The sequence below is a fragment of the Delphinus delphis genome, chromosome 17 (assembly GCF_949987515.2).
Source record: "Delphinus delphis chromosome 17, mDelDel1.2, whole genome shotgun sequence".
NCBI classification, from domain to species: Eukaryota; Metazoa; Chordata; class Mammalia; order Artiodactyla; family Delphinidae; genus Delphinus; species Delphinus delphis.
The window spans coordinates 6,623,462-6,642,134 of record NC_082699.1 but is presented as its reverse complement, the minus strand read 5'-3'; the positions used below and the strand labels follow the sequence as shown (position 1 = coordinate 6,642,134).

The following is an 18,673-nucleotide window of genomic DNA, read 5'->3' as shown; positions in this document are numbered from 1 at the left end:
CTTCATTACTCAAAATTAAAAAGATGCTTCACTCGAGCACACAAGTTACTATTGTTTATGTTGTTTTCTTCCTAAATTGGCTTCTTACATGGAAATCTGTTTTTCAGAATTATATCTTGAAATAGCTCACATATTTCATACAGTTTATAAAAATGTCTTAATAGCTGTATGGATACTGAATACCGGCGCCATGCAAATATATATCGTAGGGCTCTTGATAGTCAAGCACACATTAGTCTTTCTGCAGATTTTCTTGATCATTTACATTTTGGTATGGTTGAAATTTAGATCATTTTTTACCCACCCAGTCTTTATTATTATTATTATTAGTTGGGTATCGACTCTAACCTATAAATGATCAGTTACATGAGAAACAGAATTCCTCAAAAAAATTTTAAGTAGACAGTAAAATCTAAACTGAAATTCATTTGTCCAGTAGAAGTGTTTTATATCAACTTCTCTAGCAGAGCTATTTTGGGAACATTTTAAAACACAAACACATGTAGAGCACACCATCTACTGATTGCCAGTTCCTACTCATTGACACTAATGAGGCTGCTGACAGGTTAAATGTTGTGTATCATATACATTTCCAAGCTGTGGGATTTGCGAATGCAAGACTCATTTTTTATTTCAGAAAATAAATGTTTGTTGCTGAGTATGCTTGAGAATTTTATGATAATTGTCTAATAGTATGTTTTTTCAAGCATTAGGCAAATGCATTTCAGTGATAAAAATTATGAAACTATCTGTATGGAATAGCATGTGTAACAAAAACAGATTCTCCAAAAGCATCGAGCTCCATGTGAAGGATGGTTTGCTCAGTGAACAGCTGTCAAGTGACACCAAGACATTTAGGCACCAGCAAGAGGTGCTGTGACTCTAACACACAGCCTGGCCAGTTATACAGTTGATTTTGATACGTTTTGAAAACAGCCCTTTAGCTTGTTCAGAATCATATTTTTTTGCAGCTGTTTTTCTTTAGCACATGAGCAGTGATGAAAAACTAAATGATCCTTCCTGTTAAATTTTGCAATATATATATATATGTGTTAGTTTTTTTTTTTCTATCACTCATAATAAACCTGTCACTAAAGGATGTCTAAAAAATAGGTATGATATTCAAGTTAAGAATAGCAATATGTTGAATGATGTTATCTGTCCATGCCAACTCTACTTCCAAGACACTTTAAGATTGTTCCAAACAAACACTAAAATGTCATTATGCCCGTATGTCAAGTAGAAGCGACTTTGCCCATTTTTAGTAAAAGAACACTGAGGCTTAGAAAAGCTGTTTTTCCACCCATCCCTATATCTTCTGAGACCACCTTCTTCATATCCTCACCTGCCACCCAAACACCTTTAAAAAAGTGTCAAGTTTCCCTTTGCAGTTTCAGTTCCTTGGTTTTAGAGCAGACTTAGCTGGACTTCCCAGAAACACAGTTTCAGTTTCATCTTTATCCCACATTTTCTTTCTTTCTCCTGTGTTTTTTCGGATCTATGTTACTTCGCAGTTTGGACATAAAAATTTCTAACTATAATCCTAATGATCTGAGAGTGATTGGTGGCTATCTTGGAAAATGCTCTCCATACACTCCTTCCTCTTTGTAAGTTATGATCACTGATCCTGTCGCAAGCAAAGTCAAACAAGTGACTTCTTGGTTTTGGCATCAGATCTTTCAAATAGAACATCCTGGTCTGAAACTCAGGAGGGCTCTGAGGGTCATGATTTGAGACCAGTAATGAAGCCTTCCTTGGATGTGACTGGGCCTCCTAGCATTTCAGGAGAAGTCCTGCATTCAAGAATAGCTAAGCCCATTGTGAGTAGTTATTTTCTGAAGTCACACACCAGAGTGGCCATGGAGGAGGGGGAGCTGGGGGCAGGGATAGAGCAGGGCCAGCGCCCTGTACGGAAGTTGCCTTCAGGGAAGCCTGAACTCACCTGTACTGTGAGCACTGAGCTGTTTATTTCTTATGCTCTGACTTCAGTTAAATGTCTTGCTTGCCAAGACGATGGTAAGTTTTAGTAGGAAGCTTCTGCTTGGCTGGAAGTTTAGGTTAGCACTCCCCTACCTCCTTGGTAAAGAATGAAGTCGATCCATAATAATAACAGCTGTCAGTTGGCAGCTACCTGTGTCTGTAAGGAACTAAGCAAAGGCCTTGCACTCATTATCTCATTTAATCCTTACAACACTTCTTGGAGGATGATAATGATAGAGGGACTGGCCAAACATCAAAAAGATAGTACATATCCCAGCTAAGTTCCTGGCCCGGAAAGGCCTAATGCCCAAGTCAGACTCCATCCATGGGCAGCAAGGCCTCACTGTATTTTAGAACTTTAAGGTCAAAATGTTGATGTGCTAACCTCAGACCTCGTTAGTATTCAGATAACTGCATGTGTTACCGTGCGTGGGAATACTCTGAAAAACAGCAGGTTGAACCAAATATTTGACCATCTCTTCCCTACCAAAGCAGAAATTTCATATTTGTTCAAACACACATATAAGCTGTGCAGAGGTGAGGTGTTTATTTGCAGTCCCTGGCTTCTTTTATCCAAAGTGGTGATTCCTTCTTTCCCGTCTTTTCCAGCCTTTTCCAAACCTTTGCCTCCATAGCTGTTCCCTTTTCCTCTGTATTTTCATTGCTTTCCTTGTCTGGGTCCAGGACTCTTCCCCTTCTTGTCGTTTTTCCTTTTCTCCACCAAAAGATAAACAAAGTATAGGAGGTCTTTGCATCACAGACGTCGCACCGCTTCCACTGCTTTCTCAGGGATCCTGCTCCTGGGAAACCGAAGGAGGAGGAATTCTATCTTTTTTAAACTCAGGAAATTATCTCCAATTGTTCATCTTTTTTTCCCCTTGCCCCTATCTTCAGCTCCGCTTCAGCATAAGCTTTCTTGGTAGTGAAGACGTAGAAAGCGAGATGGTCCTCGGATACCTAGGGATCCAACTGCAATTGCTTCCTGGTAAAAGATCCAAACAGTGGGAATTGCCTGTTGGAGAATGATGATCTTTCCTTTCTCTGGCCCTCTTGATTGTGGGAGGAGCCAGACCAAGAGCAGAGGCCATCTGTTTAGCTTCTCTGCTAATCTGGCTTTTTCATGAAGAATGTGGGTTTACATATGCAACATTTACTGATTTCTGTACAATGGGAAAAAATGAAAAGAATGGCCATAAACACATATAGTGTGTATTTTAAAGTTTACATAAAAATATGTACATATAAAAATAGGCCAACACTGAATGCTTAATTCCATGCTGGCTGCCTATATATGATTTAGCAAAAAGAATCTGACCATAAGCAAAAATCAATTTAGCACAGGTTTCTTAAAAAAGAAAATTTTATTAAAGCTCAAAGGCCGTACATGCTTTAAAATAGTATATTAAAACCCAAATGCGGGCTTCCCTGGTGGCGCAGTGGTTGAGAGTCCGCCTGCCGATGCAGGGGACACGGGTTCGTGCTCCGGTCCGGGAAGATCCCACATGCCACGGAGCGGCTGGGCCCGTGAGCCATGGCCGCGGAGCCTGCGTGTCCGGAGCCTGTGCTCCGCAACGGGAGAGACCACAACGGTGAGAGGCCTGCGTACTGCAAAAACAAAAAACAAAAAAACAAACAAAACAAACAAAAAAAAACCCCAAATGCATTGGGCTTCCCTGGTGGCGCAGTGGTTAAGAATCCACCTGCCAATGCAGGGGACATGGGTTCGAGCCCTGGTCCAGGAAGATCCCACATGCCGCGGAGCAGCTGAGCCCGTGTGCCACAACTACTGAGCCTGTGCTCTAGAGCCCGTGAGCCACAAATACTGAGCCTGCGTGCCACAACTACTGAAGCCCCTGCACCTAGAGCCCGTGCTCCGCAGCAAGAGAAGCCACTGCAATGAGAAGCCTGCGCACAGCAATGAAGAGTAGGCCCCGCTCATCGCAGCTAGAGAAAGCCCACGCACAGCAACGAAGACCCAATGCAGACAAAAATAAATTAATTAATTAAAAAAAAACCCAATGCATTTTATTCAATTATGAAATGTAAAAAATTCTATGTATTCATGCTATGGGTTTCCCCTCTGCTCAACTAGTTCTCTGAATACAGGCAAATCATTTAACCTCTTTACTCATTTTTCGCATCTACAAAGTGGGAGCGTAGTCTCTGAGGTCTTCTCTCGAGCGAGCATTCTATAATTTCATTTGAGCATAAATATAGAACTCTAGAACATTATCCTAAGAAAAAAATGCATAAGGTTATTCACCACAGTGAGGTTCATAACAGAGAAAAATTAGAAATACCCTAAATGTTTGGTAATAAGAAACTGGAATAAATTACAGAACATGCACACAATGATATAATATGTCGTCATTTAAGCAAAATGTAATAGATGATATTTATTGACATGAAAAATATTCACATCCTTTTAAGTGACCAGGTTAAATTATATGATGGTATAATAATATAGCTTACATTTATTGATAGCTCTTATGAGCTAGTATATTACTCAAATTTAAATAATTTGTAATAATAATTTGTAATAATAATGTAATTTGTAATAATAATAATGATATAAATCATTATCTCATTTATCTCAATTAATCCTGATATACCCTTAATGAATTGAATACTGTTATCAACCCTACTTTACAGATTTGGGAACTAAGGTTTAGAAGAATTAAGTAACTACACCTGCTAAGAGATGAGATGAGATTTGCATATAGCATTTCTAGCTCCAAAATCAGAGCTTTATTAAAAACAAAACAAAAGCCCAAAACAAGATAGCAAATATGGACTGAAAAGATTCTTGAAAGAATGCACATGTTTTAATAGTGTAGGTTTTTTTTTTTTTTTCCTGAGTGGTTGAATTCGAGTGATTTTTTTTCAGGTATATTTTCTTCTTTTTCACTCATTAACATGTATTATTTATAAAATAAACCCCCCAAAAATTGTAGAAGTGAATCTCAGAACTCAATGTGAGAACTGAAGACATCTGGAAAACTAAAAAAGATGGACTGCATTTGTACATAAAATCTATGCTAAGCAATGAAATTTTAAATGTTTTAATTATCCCCTTTAAACACTGAATACAGAACGATGACCTATTACCGGAACATCCTTGGGCCCCCCACTAGGGTTTCAGAAGTAGCTTCCCCACTTTAATATGCTCTCCCTAGTCATCGTCCATGTGTGGTTTTGGGTTGTGCTGGGGGGTGGGGGGGCCCACATTATTTGTTTCCCAGAAACTTTTTTTTGAGAGTGGCCCTAGCAGCAGTCATGGCACACAGAAGAGTGCTGGACTTCCCTGCCCTGCCCACCCCTGATCTGAGAGTGCTCGGCCCACTGCCCTAACACCCACAGATCCTGAAAGCTTCAGCCTGTTAACCCCAGCTCAAGGTCAGAGCTCTCCCAAACCCAGCCCCAGTGTCAGATACTCTCTGGGGCAGCCTCAAGCTAACCCTGTTTTCTGGTCTCATTGAGGCTTTGCACCCTGGTTCTCAATGATCCAATAAAAACAAGTCCCAAAAGAGGCTCGCATTGGGCTCAGTACCCCAGAGTTTCTTTTGATCAGTGGGCTCAATCTTGCCCTTGAAGTTTTCTTAGATGTTGAAGACCTGACCTCCCTGTTGAACCTCCTTGCTGCACTGTCTGGACTCGCTCGTTTGTCAGTTTTGTGGTCTTCCCTTCATCACCTACTGCATCTCAGCAGAAGTGTCTGATCTTCAGGTCCTGTTATCAGGGTAAATCTGCTTATAACAACCTCTCCACCCCCCATCATCCCAGCTTCAAATAATTCCTCTTTCATTTACACTCAGATATCACTTAGTTTGACAATCGAACATGCTGTTTATTGGAAGCCTAAGTTTTTATATCTCTTCTAATTTACTTCCTTTATGACAAGCTCTTATAGTTCTTTGTATCTCAAATCATACTTTGTGGGATGCCTTACACACAGTAGGTACACAACAAATGCTTCTATGACAAATGAAGCTCTCATTGCCTTTTACTTAATAAGGTTACAAAAACTAATGAGCACAAATAAAATAAATGTGGTACGTTCTACCCAAAATGCATTTTGATAACTGTTGCTTGAAAAATTAGTACATTGTGTGTTTTTAAATGAAGATGATTTATTGCTATTGTCTAACATGTAAAGAAAGACAAAAAAATTGTTTGCAGGATCATTGGCTTGAGCACATCAATGGCACTGTTGGACAATTCTTGCTGAGTGTTAAGATGATTTATGTAACAGACCAAAGCTTTCCACAGTAATACATTATAGTTTCAAGCTATCAACCTTGTTCATGCAGAAACAAAAGAATCTGAAAAATACCTATTTCTGAAGGTCTTCTCAAAAGAAATTGGAGATAATGTTGATGCTATTTAAACTCTTTCTAGGGAAATCACCATTACATTCAAGATCAACTTCTGAAAACATACAGAGGAAGTTTATTTTTCTAATGAACCCAATTTACTTTGCTTTTCATTCAGTTATTTAAATTATGCAACAAGAATTTTCAATAATACAAGATGAAACATGTTTAAACATGGGCATTTTTCTATCCTGAACTTTCAGAAATTATGTTATAGATTAAAAATTAAGGCATTTCACATAAATTTGATGGCAGTGCTATTTATTTATCTTTCAGATAAAGATCTATATGAGAACCATATTTCACAGTGTTATAACCATAGCCATATTTTTAGTGTGTGCATGATTGCATGAAGCCATCACATAATTTAAAGATATGTACAAGATGATAGCTTTTGAATTCTTCGGAGTTATGGGACCTCTTGTCACCAAAGATTGAATACTCTGTATAATGATTGCAATATGTGGACAAAACCCCACAAATACAAGGCCCTTCTGGTGGAGAAACTAGAGTTTTAGAAGAGAAGAAAAGACAAAGTCCAGTAGAGATTTCCCATTATTTGGTCCCAGTCAGCATATATTAACACTCTATCTAAACAGTACAAAAACATAAATTCTCTGTAGTCAAAAGAAAAATCAGCCTAATTAACATCCCACCTCCAGATGTAATAATGTAGAATAAGAATAAAAAATAAGAACAGGCTGTAGTGAAAGGAAGTGTGGATTGCAGAAGGAGAAAATAATGTAAACAGGATACCCAGGCCATGGAATATGTAAAGCAAAATGATGAAAAAGAAATGTGAGCATGTCACTAAACAGGCAGGGGAATGAGATCGTCCAGAAATCAGATGAGACGTTTTCCTTCCTTTGTCACTGAATTGGGGATGCTGGGGGTGGTTGGACGTGGGGAAGGACAATGGCTTTAGTCAAGAGGCTAGAAAGGTTCCCAAAAGATCAAATCAAAACAGATCGGAAGGATCTTCTGTTACTTTCCTAACCCAACTCTTGATTCTTGTCCCCAAAACAAACCATCTGATCAGCAATTTGACAGCAGTCTCCCAGGGAATATAGTTTCCCTTTGGACACAAGACAGTATGTTAGCAAGTATAGCTTTTGTTGCAAACTTAGACACTGAAATTCTGCTTCACACATTCATTAGCCTTTTACCGGGGTCAGTAGGATGGAACTGTCAGGAACTGATCAGCCTGGGTGCCGGCCTGCAGTAGAGCTCTCTGAAGAATCAGAGCTGTGGCCCTCTGCACATGAGGTCCTTATTGCCTGAGCTCTCCAGCATCTTCGCCTATTCACCATTTCCCACTATCTTTTTATTCTTTAATTTCAAAACTGCAATTTAATCCCATTAAAATAAAAACAAATGCTATTTATGGGGAGCAATTAAATGAATACATTATGTATGAATAGGGCTACACTTTGCTTCAATATGAGGTCTGATCAATGGCAAATATACTGAAATTCCTTTATTACGATGTCTAAATCCTCTCCTATTTGGTCTATAGTTGTTTTCTCAGACATGACCCAATCCATGGCATATATAAACACATTTAACAATAACCATAGCTATGCCAAAGCTGCCATTTATCAAGAACTTTCTATGTGGCAGACATATATTATTAGGCTTTTTACCTATCTTATGTTTTTGTTTTCATGCTCATAAGAACCCCATAAAGCAGGTTTTGAAACTGAGGCTCAAAGGAGAAACCTGTCCCAGAACCCACACTGATAAATGCTTCAGAGAGCCTGCAGCAGCCCTGTCTGCTGGACTCCAGAGCCTCCAGTCTTTCCAGCATGTTCCGTGGCCTTCTTATCAGTCACTGAGGAAGCATAATAAGTACTCTCAACCAGTCCAAGATCTGTCGCCTCATCGGAGAAAGATGTAGCACTTTGTAAGCTAAATATGCAAATGCCAGTGGTAAGGTTTCAAGAAAATGGCTTGAAATAGTCACTGGATCTATTATTTAGAACCATAAAAATAGTCTCTTGAGGATGATAATTTTGAAATTACTACTTTAATGCTTCCAACAGTCCCCTTATGGCCTCTGAGAAGTTCATATATAGTCCAGCGTTAGCCAAGCCTCGTGAAAGCACAGCCCATTCTACCCACGTATCATGACTCTTGGCTTCTGCTCCCCGGACACACAGGGACTCACAGAGCCTCCCACTCTAGGATAGAGCCGTATCCCAGCACCAGCAACAGAAGGAGAGTCTCCTGTGTCTAGGACCAGTGAGTAACTTAGGATCAGGGAGAATCTGGTTGAGTAACAGTAATATAATTCTGAGGTCTTTGACTCATTTAGATCATGCAGACTAGCTATGGTTTAGAGCAAATCACTTTGCATGCTGCTTTGTTTCCAGTTTACCTTTCATTAACATGGTGAAGATCCAAGATAAATTAAATATATTGTCTTGAATTTCATATCGTTAACCCTGAGTACTTTCTCTTCATTTGTGTAGATGGTCACCTTGACTTTTATCATTTCTTGGGGAAGAGGCAGCTGCTGAGAAGATTCTGATCTCTAGATTGGGAGGGGTAAGAGGCACTAGAAAGGCTGATAAGGAAGGCGATGCCACCTTGAAAGGCCATAGGGGCTCTTCTCCAGCGTTGTAGCCTGGAACCTAGCCTCCCAGACCTCACACGCCATGGATTGACTCCTTGGTGGTCTCTCACTGAGGCTAAAAAAAGTAGCCCAGTGTCTCATCGGGATATGCAAGGTCTTAGGAAGGATCAAATGATCTTTGGTCTCAATAGAATTGGAGAATGAAAGTTTTTTTTAATACCTGGCCTCACTGAGACTTGAAGGAGGAAAATAAGCCCGAATCAGAAAAGGACCCTGAATCAGGAGAAAGTGCAAGGAATGATTTTCACTGAAGCTTCTCTGACTACTCAGTCCCTGGTCTCATCACCAATGTCCCTGTTTCTGTGCTCAGAGCACCCTCTCATGCGCTCTCTGTCCACTTGTCTAGTGAGGCCCTTGCTGGTAGCCATCCCCAAGGGATCCTGCTGCGGAACCAAGGCTTCCACCAGGTCCTTAGCTAGCTGCAGTAGGGATTAGGTTCCAACAACTTCTGAGAGCCAGGGGGCCCCAAACTCGCCCTTAGGAATCCTCTGGGACTTCTGTGTTACCATGGGATGGTGAGTGCAAACCACTTCAGGGGGACAGATCAACAGCCAGAGAGGGACACTAAACTACCCTACCCCAGCCTTTCTCAGGCTGCTTAAGCCTTTACATCTTTAACAGGATACGGTACTTTTGGCTTCCCAACATGCTGAGCAATCAGCATTCCATACCATGCTGTCATCTAGCCAGTGCATTCTTGGGAATACAGGATATTTATTCAAGCCCATGGCATAACAGTGGTATAGTCATAAACTTCACGCCTTTTAAGAGTCATCTTCACATTCATTTCTTCTTGTATGCATTCATTCAGTGATCATTTGTTAATTCATTCAACAAACATTGAACACTGATTGTAACCAGGCAGCTTCATGGGGAATGAGGGAAAATACTGAATCATATGCGATTGTTACATCACCCCCTAAACTGCAAATTGCCTCTTAATATATAACTTACTGTGGTTAAGTCAAACTTATTAGGTTTTAAGAAATCAAAATAAAGATGTCATGCCATGGAAGTCAATGTTGAAGAATTAGCTAATTCATTTCCAAACTTAAAAAATAATTAGTAATTAGTCTGGCATTGAAGTTTTTGTGAGTTCTGTGACATTTTGACATTTATACAATTACCGTTCTACTTTTATATGGCATCGATTACATTGTAATAGGCTCCTGGCAAATAACCATCTCATGACTTCTAATGTGAAGAATAGAAACTACTAAGTAACCTTTTGTTGTTAAAATTCTTGATCCACATAACTACCCATTACCAGTTAAGTTGTGGAATCTGTGGTTTTGGTATGTAAGTGCACGGATTAAATAACATTAATGTGTAATTACATGAAAATAAACCATGTAGCTTAGTTAAATTGCAGTACAATTGTTATCACTGGACGTAAAGTGATACCAATTAAACCTTCCTTTAAAACACCACAAATTAAGATTTAACTACTGGAGAAATTCTAGAATGTAAATTTATAGTACACCATAGGTAGACTATCCCTGGGTATTTCAGAGGTTTAATGTCATTTATAAAGTTAAAAACATCTTTTTCCTTTATGGCTGGCATTAATTGTATCTTATTCAGGAAGGTTTCAAACAGATGTCAATTAACTTCTTAAAAGATAGGTATCAACAAGTTCAGCCTTTGAAATGTTGTCAGAAAGACAAATTATGAATACTTGTGCTCTTCTAGAGTAAATATTTGATTTTAATGGGATAGGCATTGGGATAGAATTTGGGAATAGGAAAAACCGTATACTAATGCTAATACTAATTCTTAAATTGTGAAATTTTATTGATCAAAAACAGTTGAGTATTGGCAACTTTGTATCATTCAGCTTAATAAAATAATAGCAATTAAACTAGTTATGGAAGTGTTAGAACTAAAAACGCCTTCCTCCTCCATATATCCGTCCCTCAGACGTACTGAGTTGATTGCTTACCAGCTAAGTGAATGTTATTTAACTTCAAACTCTCAATTTTCTGTTCAGGAAAACAGGGTAATAATAGCTACACAAAGAATTATTGAAGACAAAGGGCTAAATGAAGACAGCATAGTCAAAGGACTCAATACAGCGCTTTCTACGAAGCCAGCATTAATAAGTGTGCTTCCTCTCCCTCCCACCCCCCACCATTTTGTGTCTTTTGTGCTTCTTATGTGAATACTTGTACCAGGGGCTGATGGTTTAGGTCTACAGATTAAAGGTCTAAATTATATTAGGCAAATGAGAATTTAATCAAACTTGCTTGTTTTGACACAGGGCACTAGTATATTTTTCAGACAAGAGGTAGATACTGTAAACAGGAAATTTTGATAACTTACGATTGAACTTTTAGTGCTGGTGATTTTTTCTTTTAACAGAACTTTAGATACTTAAGAAAAATTATCTGCAGAGATGAATTAAATCTTCCCTTCATACGCCCCCAGTCTGTAACCCACACGTGCCTCTACGGGACCACGTCTCAATGCCAGATGTTCCAAGTAGCTCTTCATTTAAGCGTGTCTCCTGACAAAACCTAAACAAATATATCAAAACTTGTACAACATTTAGCAAGTGCAACTTGAAGGTTTTCTTTCTGTTAGACAAATAGATGTCATCTGGAAAAAAATAACCCCAGGCACTTGGAAGCAGGAGCATGAAGCTGATTGGCTGAACACTCCCCTACACTCCTTTCTTTGGCTCCTACCCTCAGTCTGCTCATTTCCAATCTCGCACACTCCAGCAGGCATGCTGCTGCCAGACAAGCGGGTCCTCGCTACCCCTGTGCTCAGACACTAGGAAGACTTGCGTACTTTGAAAGATAGGCTTGCGAGAGTTATCTGGACCCGCTCTGTTTCCTTCGTACTATGGTACCTGCTCTCTAAAGACTGCTAAGTATTGCTGTGTTTTGATATGAATTGGTAACAGTATTTTATTATTCAGTTCCTCCTTATATGTTCCATGTTTACCACATTCTATTTGTAAGCAGGAGTGTCCTCACATACTCTTGTCTTCCTTCTTTGCTCCCTCCCTTCCTGTTTTATCTAAAAGCTACTTTCTAAAAGAAAAAGCCCCACGTATGTTGTTATTTATTTTACTGATTGACTTTTATTCCTAAATTAGTATTATAATGATATTTGTGTAATTTTGTCTTTCAAAATTGGCCGAACCGCATTTAAATGATTACAAAATTATTTACTGCCTTCTAGGGGTAGATCAAATAAATGTGAATAGTCAGAAATCAAGAAAGCCATCTTCATTTTTATTTTGATGGCATAATCTTCATGATAAAAATAGCTTTTAATGGCATTATCTTCATATATGACACTTTCTCTGAAGTCACACTTATGCAACATGGTTAAGCTACTGCTTTACCAACTTTTTTTGTCAGTTGTGAGCATGTAGCTCTTCAAAACCCAGAAGCAATTGCCTTAGAACTTCTGGAATTCATTTTATTATATCTCATGATCTGAGCAGTAGGGAGCCCTACGAAACATGTTTGATCAAATATTAATTTTATAAATTGCCTTTCCTTCCCCACAATTCCCATGAAAAAAGGTATTCAGCCAGATTACAACTCTGGAGCATTTTAATGGGACCTTTGAAATCTGTTTGATTTCAGCTTCTTGGAACAATAAAACTGCTTAATGGTGGCACTCTTTATACAAGAAGTGGCTATGCCTTCGAGGCGATTTTCTTCCATGCATGATAGAGAAATTGCAGCAGGATAATCTGAGTGTTTGCAGTGTCTTTGCCAAATCCTTAATGATGCTTGTAATAATATCTGAAAGGGTCATGTGTGTTTGTTCACCATGATGAAAAGAAGGGGATGATAATTTGCATCAATATCACCATTGTCTTTTCAGTCCTACCCTGGTCCAAGCCTGGAAAGCGAAGACTTTAACATTCCACCCATCACTCCTCCTTCCCTCCCCGACCACTCGCTGGTGCACCTGAATGAGGTCGAACCTGGTTACCACTCTCTGTGTCACCCAATGAACCATAATGGCCTGCTACCGTTTCATCCACAAAACATGGACCTACCTGAAATCACCGTCTCCAATATGCTGGGACAGGACGGAGCGCTGCTTCCCAACTCCATTTCTGTGGTAAGGGTCTGCTGACTGATTGGTGGTGGGGGAGCAGGGGACACAGCGAGGACAAGGTCGAAATTAACGTGAGAATCTTTCAATCATCGTAACGTGGCTTTCTGAAACTAGAATCGTTTTTAGCTATGAAATCCTAAATCCATAAATCCTATAAAATCCTAAAGCAATTTTCCATTTTCCATTTAAGTCAAGGCAAAATCAATTAATTACATGTTTGATCACTCATATTTATAACTCAAAGTCCTAAATACTATTTTGACACTGAATGTGTGGTCATATGGTCAAAATGTCTTGTTAACTTTTAGATAAAAAGTTATCATAAAGGTGCCACATCTCATCTAGTGCAGGATTCTTCACCACAGCAAGATCCCCACTTCTTCTAGGAACTGCTGTGGAAGTTGGTTGCTGCCCTATTTTCTGCTCTCAAATTCTACCAATTTATATAATAGGAAAGCAAGAAAACAATTTTCATCTTTATTTGGAAGGTATAATTTGGGTGATCAAAATTTATCTCTACTGAAGTGTTTCTGTCTCTTGGACTTTGTTCGTCACTTTGAATCTTCTGATGTTCTACACTTCTCGAATTTAGTGAGACTATGTATCACCCAGAAGACTAGCAAAAACTGAATGCCCAGCCCCTACCCAGGAAGTCCAAGAGTCTGTATTTTTAACGAGTATCCCATGCTTGAGAAATACTGACATCATAAAATCTTTCTGTCTGATTTTTATGTCATCTAAAACCTTAATAATTTCTCTGTCTATATCTCAAGGAGTAGAGAATATCGTCAGTAGTATATGGCCAAGGGCAGAGCTTTCTACCATGTAATGAAACTCTCTCTCAGGTTAACAGTGACTTCTAATGAGCGTTCTTTGGTTTGCGTTGTTCAATCTCTTAACAGTCCAACCATCTCTGTTGTCATTTTTATAAGCCACTGAACAGTTCTGTCATGTTCACAATGAACAAATCGGTTAACTTGCTCATCTTATGTTGTTTCTGATAGGAAAGCGTTTCATGTTATCACTTACCTAAATCATTTGGTGATGTATCTCTAACTTGAATGACTTCACAAGAAGGTTTTTCTGTTAATCATGAACAGAAAGGGGGGCAAAAGGAGAGTGGAAAGAGATCCCATAGTAGTTTTGGGGGAAAGAAGCCCTGAGCCTAATGTCACAGGCCATGGTAGGGTATAGAATTCTCCTCAGAACCGGCAGCTAGCTGGGTGGACAAGAGGGGAGGACTTGTTCCCAGCACCAGCAGGAGCAAAAAACTCGACACCATTGTCCCGGTTTTTAGATGATTCTCCACCTGTATAGATTTATGCTAAGAGTATTAACCGTGGCTTCATAAAATGGAAGATGGATTTTTTAGAAAACATGCTAAGTGTGTAACTCTGATGAATGTTGTACTTCAAAGTAGTGACCTTGAAAAATCACGTGCCTATTCCTCTTTGGGGCTAAGCCTTCAGACCCAGCTCATGAGCCAATAAGGTGTCCATGTCATGCTTTATAGACTTCCCTGTTCACTGAGAAGGAGAGGAAGGACGAACACAGCACATAAAATACCAGTTTTGTCCCCTATGCTTCTTCCTCATGTGCTAATGAAGTTGGGCCACAGGAGGATAATGAGATACTCAGTTATATAGTTTTAGTCTCAAAACCCTTTTTCTTTTATATAGTTTGCCTTCTTAGCATTCCAGGACCCTCCCAGTTCGCCATTCACTCTTTAAGAGGTGCTTGTGCAACCTCAGCATACATGCACCTGGAATTTTCCCAGTTCTGCCGCCCTTGCCAAGTCACTCCACCCTCAGATGATGTGCTCGGGGCTGGATCTAGTCGCAGCTGTGTAGCACCACCTTCTAGGCCCTTCCTCTACTACGCTTCCCTCCTTCCTTGTCAGGAGCCTCTGCCCATCCTAATTCTTTATGCTCCTTTCCGCCCAACCCACTGTCAGAAACCGGACTTCGGTATTTTCCCATCAACATGGTATTTCCCTTGGAACTTTTCACACTTTACAAGGCAGAGGGTCCCTGTTCAGCCTAAACTAAGCGAGTGAAGCTCTAATTTCCATTCCAGTTCTTGGCACAGTGAGTCTATTTGGGTTTTTCATAGGATGGTGAGACTTCCCAGTACCTCCAAACCGTATTCTGAGGTGGACGTCTAGTTTGCCTCTCACAGCACTGGTCCGAGCATTTTACGCTGTCGGTAAAAAGCTGCCCCAACATACTAAGTTTTGGCGAGACTTTGGATAGGCCTCAGCACTGTCCAGTAGAGCTTCCTGTGAGGATGGCTTTTCTGTTACGCATGCTGTCCAGTAGCAATAGTCATTGGCTATGGAACACTTTAAATGTGGCTAGCGTGACTGAAAGACTGATTTTTATTTTATTGTATTTTAATTACATTTAAGGTAGCAACATGTACCTAGTGGCTACTATCCTGGAGAGCATAGGTCCAGTTAATTATGTTGATTTAACATTAAATCTACAGGAAACCCATTTTTTAAGCCAGCGCGGTCTTGAAGAAAGTACATTTGGAGATGAAATTTGTTTTAAGAGTCCTTTTTCAAGGCTTGGGTCTCTGACTGGATTGCGAGAGCCAGAGTTTGATAATACTGCAAAGTTGCAATAGAAATTTAATAAAGTTGGAAAGGCCAACTTTACTGGAGTCTACTAATTCCTTTGAGAAACAAGGGGCATCTCCAATCTTATTTTGAGCTATCATGTGTTTAGAATGCCACTCCTCAGTGTGTACATTTTAAATGCCTTCTGTGCTCTAAATGTTCGAAAGGGCTCAAATGATTGATAAAATACGGTCAGTGTGCTTCAGGAGCTTGTAAACTACAGAAAAAACGTAACCAAGTATGAAACAGTTTGAGTGAAACATCAAGCAGTTAGAGACAGGAGAAGGGCTAAACACAATTTTACTGGCCGTGAACCCAGTAGGAATCCTGGTTGGAAGAGATTATAGTCATCTGGTTTGGGTAGTTTATAAAACTTAGTGGAAAAGGTAGGACGGCAGTCATGTCTTGAAAGATGGTTTCGATTTAGACAAACAGAAAGGAAAGAAAAGGCGTCTAGGAGAGAGAGCATTTGAAAAGCAGGCTGGATATTTTAAGTTAGGAGATTTGACAAAAGGTTTCAAAAATCACTAAGGACTGTGGGCTTGATATGATGGAGTCTAAGAAACCACTGGCTGTTTTCACTCAAGGCAAAAGCATTATGAAAGCAGTGTCATAGGAAAACCCTTCTGGCATCTCTCTGGAGGGATCGCAGTGGCAGGAAACTGGAGTGGTGTAGGGTCTGAGGAGCCCTCTGTTGCTGTAACTCAGGCAAGGAGTGTGAAGACACACAGGGTGGTGACAGTGAGAACAGAAATACGAGCTCTTAAGTTGTTTGCACATCATTCCCAAATCAATGAATCTGAAGATGAACAACCCTTCATATTGCCATATTTTATATTTAAAAAGGGCTAAGGATTATTTTCTTTGAAGTAACTTTAGGTCTATAAGATACTTTTTTCATGTGTCTTTATAAAAACTGACTAAAACTCTTTCCCAGCAACTTTGCTCGTGTATAACGTGATCACAAAATTTAACCAGATGATTGATTGGTTTATCAGTTGTTGACATATATATATATATATATATTTTTTTTTAATAAGTTTATTTATTTTTTATTTATTTATTACTTCTGGCTGCATTGGGTCTTCCTTGCTGCACACAGGCTTTCTCTAGTTGAGGCGAGCGGGGGCTACTCTTCGTTGCGGTGTGCGGGCTTCTCATTGCAGTGGCTTTTCTTGTTGCAGAGCACGGGCTCTAGGCGTGCGGGCTTCAGTAGTTGTGGTGCGTGGGCTCAGTAGTTGTGGCTCGCGGGCTCTAGAGCGCAGGCTCAGTAGTGGGGCGCATGGGCTTAGTTGCTCCGCGGCATGTGGGATCTTCCCGGACCAGGGCTCGAACCCGTGTCCCCTGCATTGACAGGCAGATTCTTAACCACTGAGCCACCAGGGAAGCCCCTATATTTATGACATATGTATGAAATGGAATAGTGCACAATTTAGGTTATCAGTGTTCATATAGATGAGGAAATAATGGCTACAGAATCAGGAAGTAAAAGCTTCCCACCTAGAAATTGCAGGGCTCTTTCTGATAACTCCTTTCAAGGTCACCTACAGTTTGGGAACAACCAATAAAAGCTGACACTTGCGGATTCTAAATAATGAACTTGCTGTAGATTTTAAAATCTTGTAAGTATGAGCCACCCTAGGTAGATTTATGTATAGGATCAACTGTCGTCAATTTTGTCTTCCAGAAGCTCTTCAGTGTTATTAAAGCTGAGACTTTTTCTGTTAGTAGGGTGCTCACATCTTTGTGTTAGTATTTTCACATGATGGAATTTTAGAATCTGAATGGATCAAATAGGTGAAAATATTTTAATTCTCATTTAGATATTGTATATATTTTAGAGGTTATTGTAATGTTTAACATACATGCATTATTATATGTTATATATGTTGCTGTTTTGTATAATATATAATCTTTTCTGAAAATTTATTTTAAATTTAAATTTTCTTATATCTACCTGTTTCTTATCCCCACTGGCAACATAAGTGATACAGTTTTACTGGTTATAAGCATTACCAACAAATTTCTAATATATTAGATGTAAAAAATTTAGTCCGTAATTAGAAATCAATATCTGAGTGAGTATTATTATCCCAATATTACAAATGAAAAATGGAGATTCAGGGTACTTAAGAGACTTGCTCTGTGGCTCAACCAGTGAATACCCCAGCTTCCTTACCTGAAAAACAAGGATAAATTATCGTCCTTACCTCATGGAGTGAAATGAATATTTAAAAATTGCTTAGACCATTGGTTGGCACATAGGAAGTATTATTATATGTTTGCTAAAAAAAATGTAAAAAGCAAGACTGTATACGTATAACTCCTTTGCAGAAGTTAAAATGCATGAGAGAAGATTTTCCTAAAGAGTTATTTATACTTAAATCCTTAATCTTCTTCACATCTGTCCAAAAAAAGAAAAAAAGGCAATAAGCCTGCTAGTCACCAAAGAAGTCTTTACCTTCTACTGAGTGTTCTTACACATCATTTTGATTAAAACTGACATCTTTGGACCACAGCTACCGCAGTTCAAATCCTGGCACAGACCTAAACCAGCTACATGACATTGAGCAACTTACATAACCTTTTTGTGCCTCAGTTTCCTTACCTATAAAATAGGTATAATAAGACACTTAATCCCATACTGTTGTAGCATTAACGTAGTTAATATCTGTAAAGTAGTGCCTGTCACACAGTAGGTGCTAGATATATTCAGTGGGAATCCCTTTTTGATAAAGAGGTCACCAGGGTAGAAAAATCTAGATTGCCTTCTGAAACTTGCCATAAACATATACAGGGGTGAAACATACACAGGGTGACAGTTTTTCCTTCCCAAATTTCCCACCACTTCCTTTTTGTACATTCTTCCCTGTGCCATTTTATGTGTCAGTAGTCAGTCAGGACTCCTGCAAAAAGTAAGGTTTCTGGCACTTGAAAAAAGATTCCATTGTCTTAAAGTCCATATTTTCCAAGACCAGG

General features: G+C 39.3%; 1 protein-coding gene across 1 annotated transcript in view; it reads left to right on the top strand.

Annotated features, from left to right (window-relative positions):
* Positions 1-18,673, top strand: part of TOX (thymocyte selection associated high mobility group box) — a 297,990-nt gene that overhangs the window by 151,676 nt on the left and 127,641 nt on the right. The window contains exon 3 of the mRNA XM_060035150.1: positions 12,835-13,077. Within this exon, the coding sequence (XP_059891133.1) occupies positions 12,835-13,077 (243 nt within the window). The remainder of the gene's footprint in view (positions 1-12,834; positions 13,078-18,673) is intronic.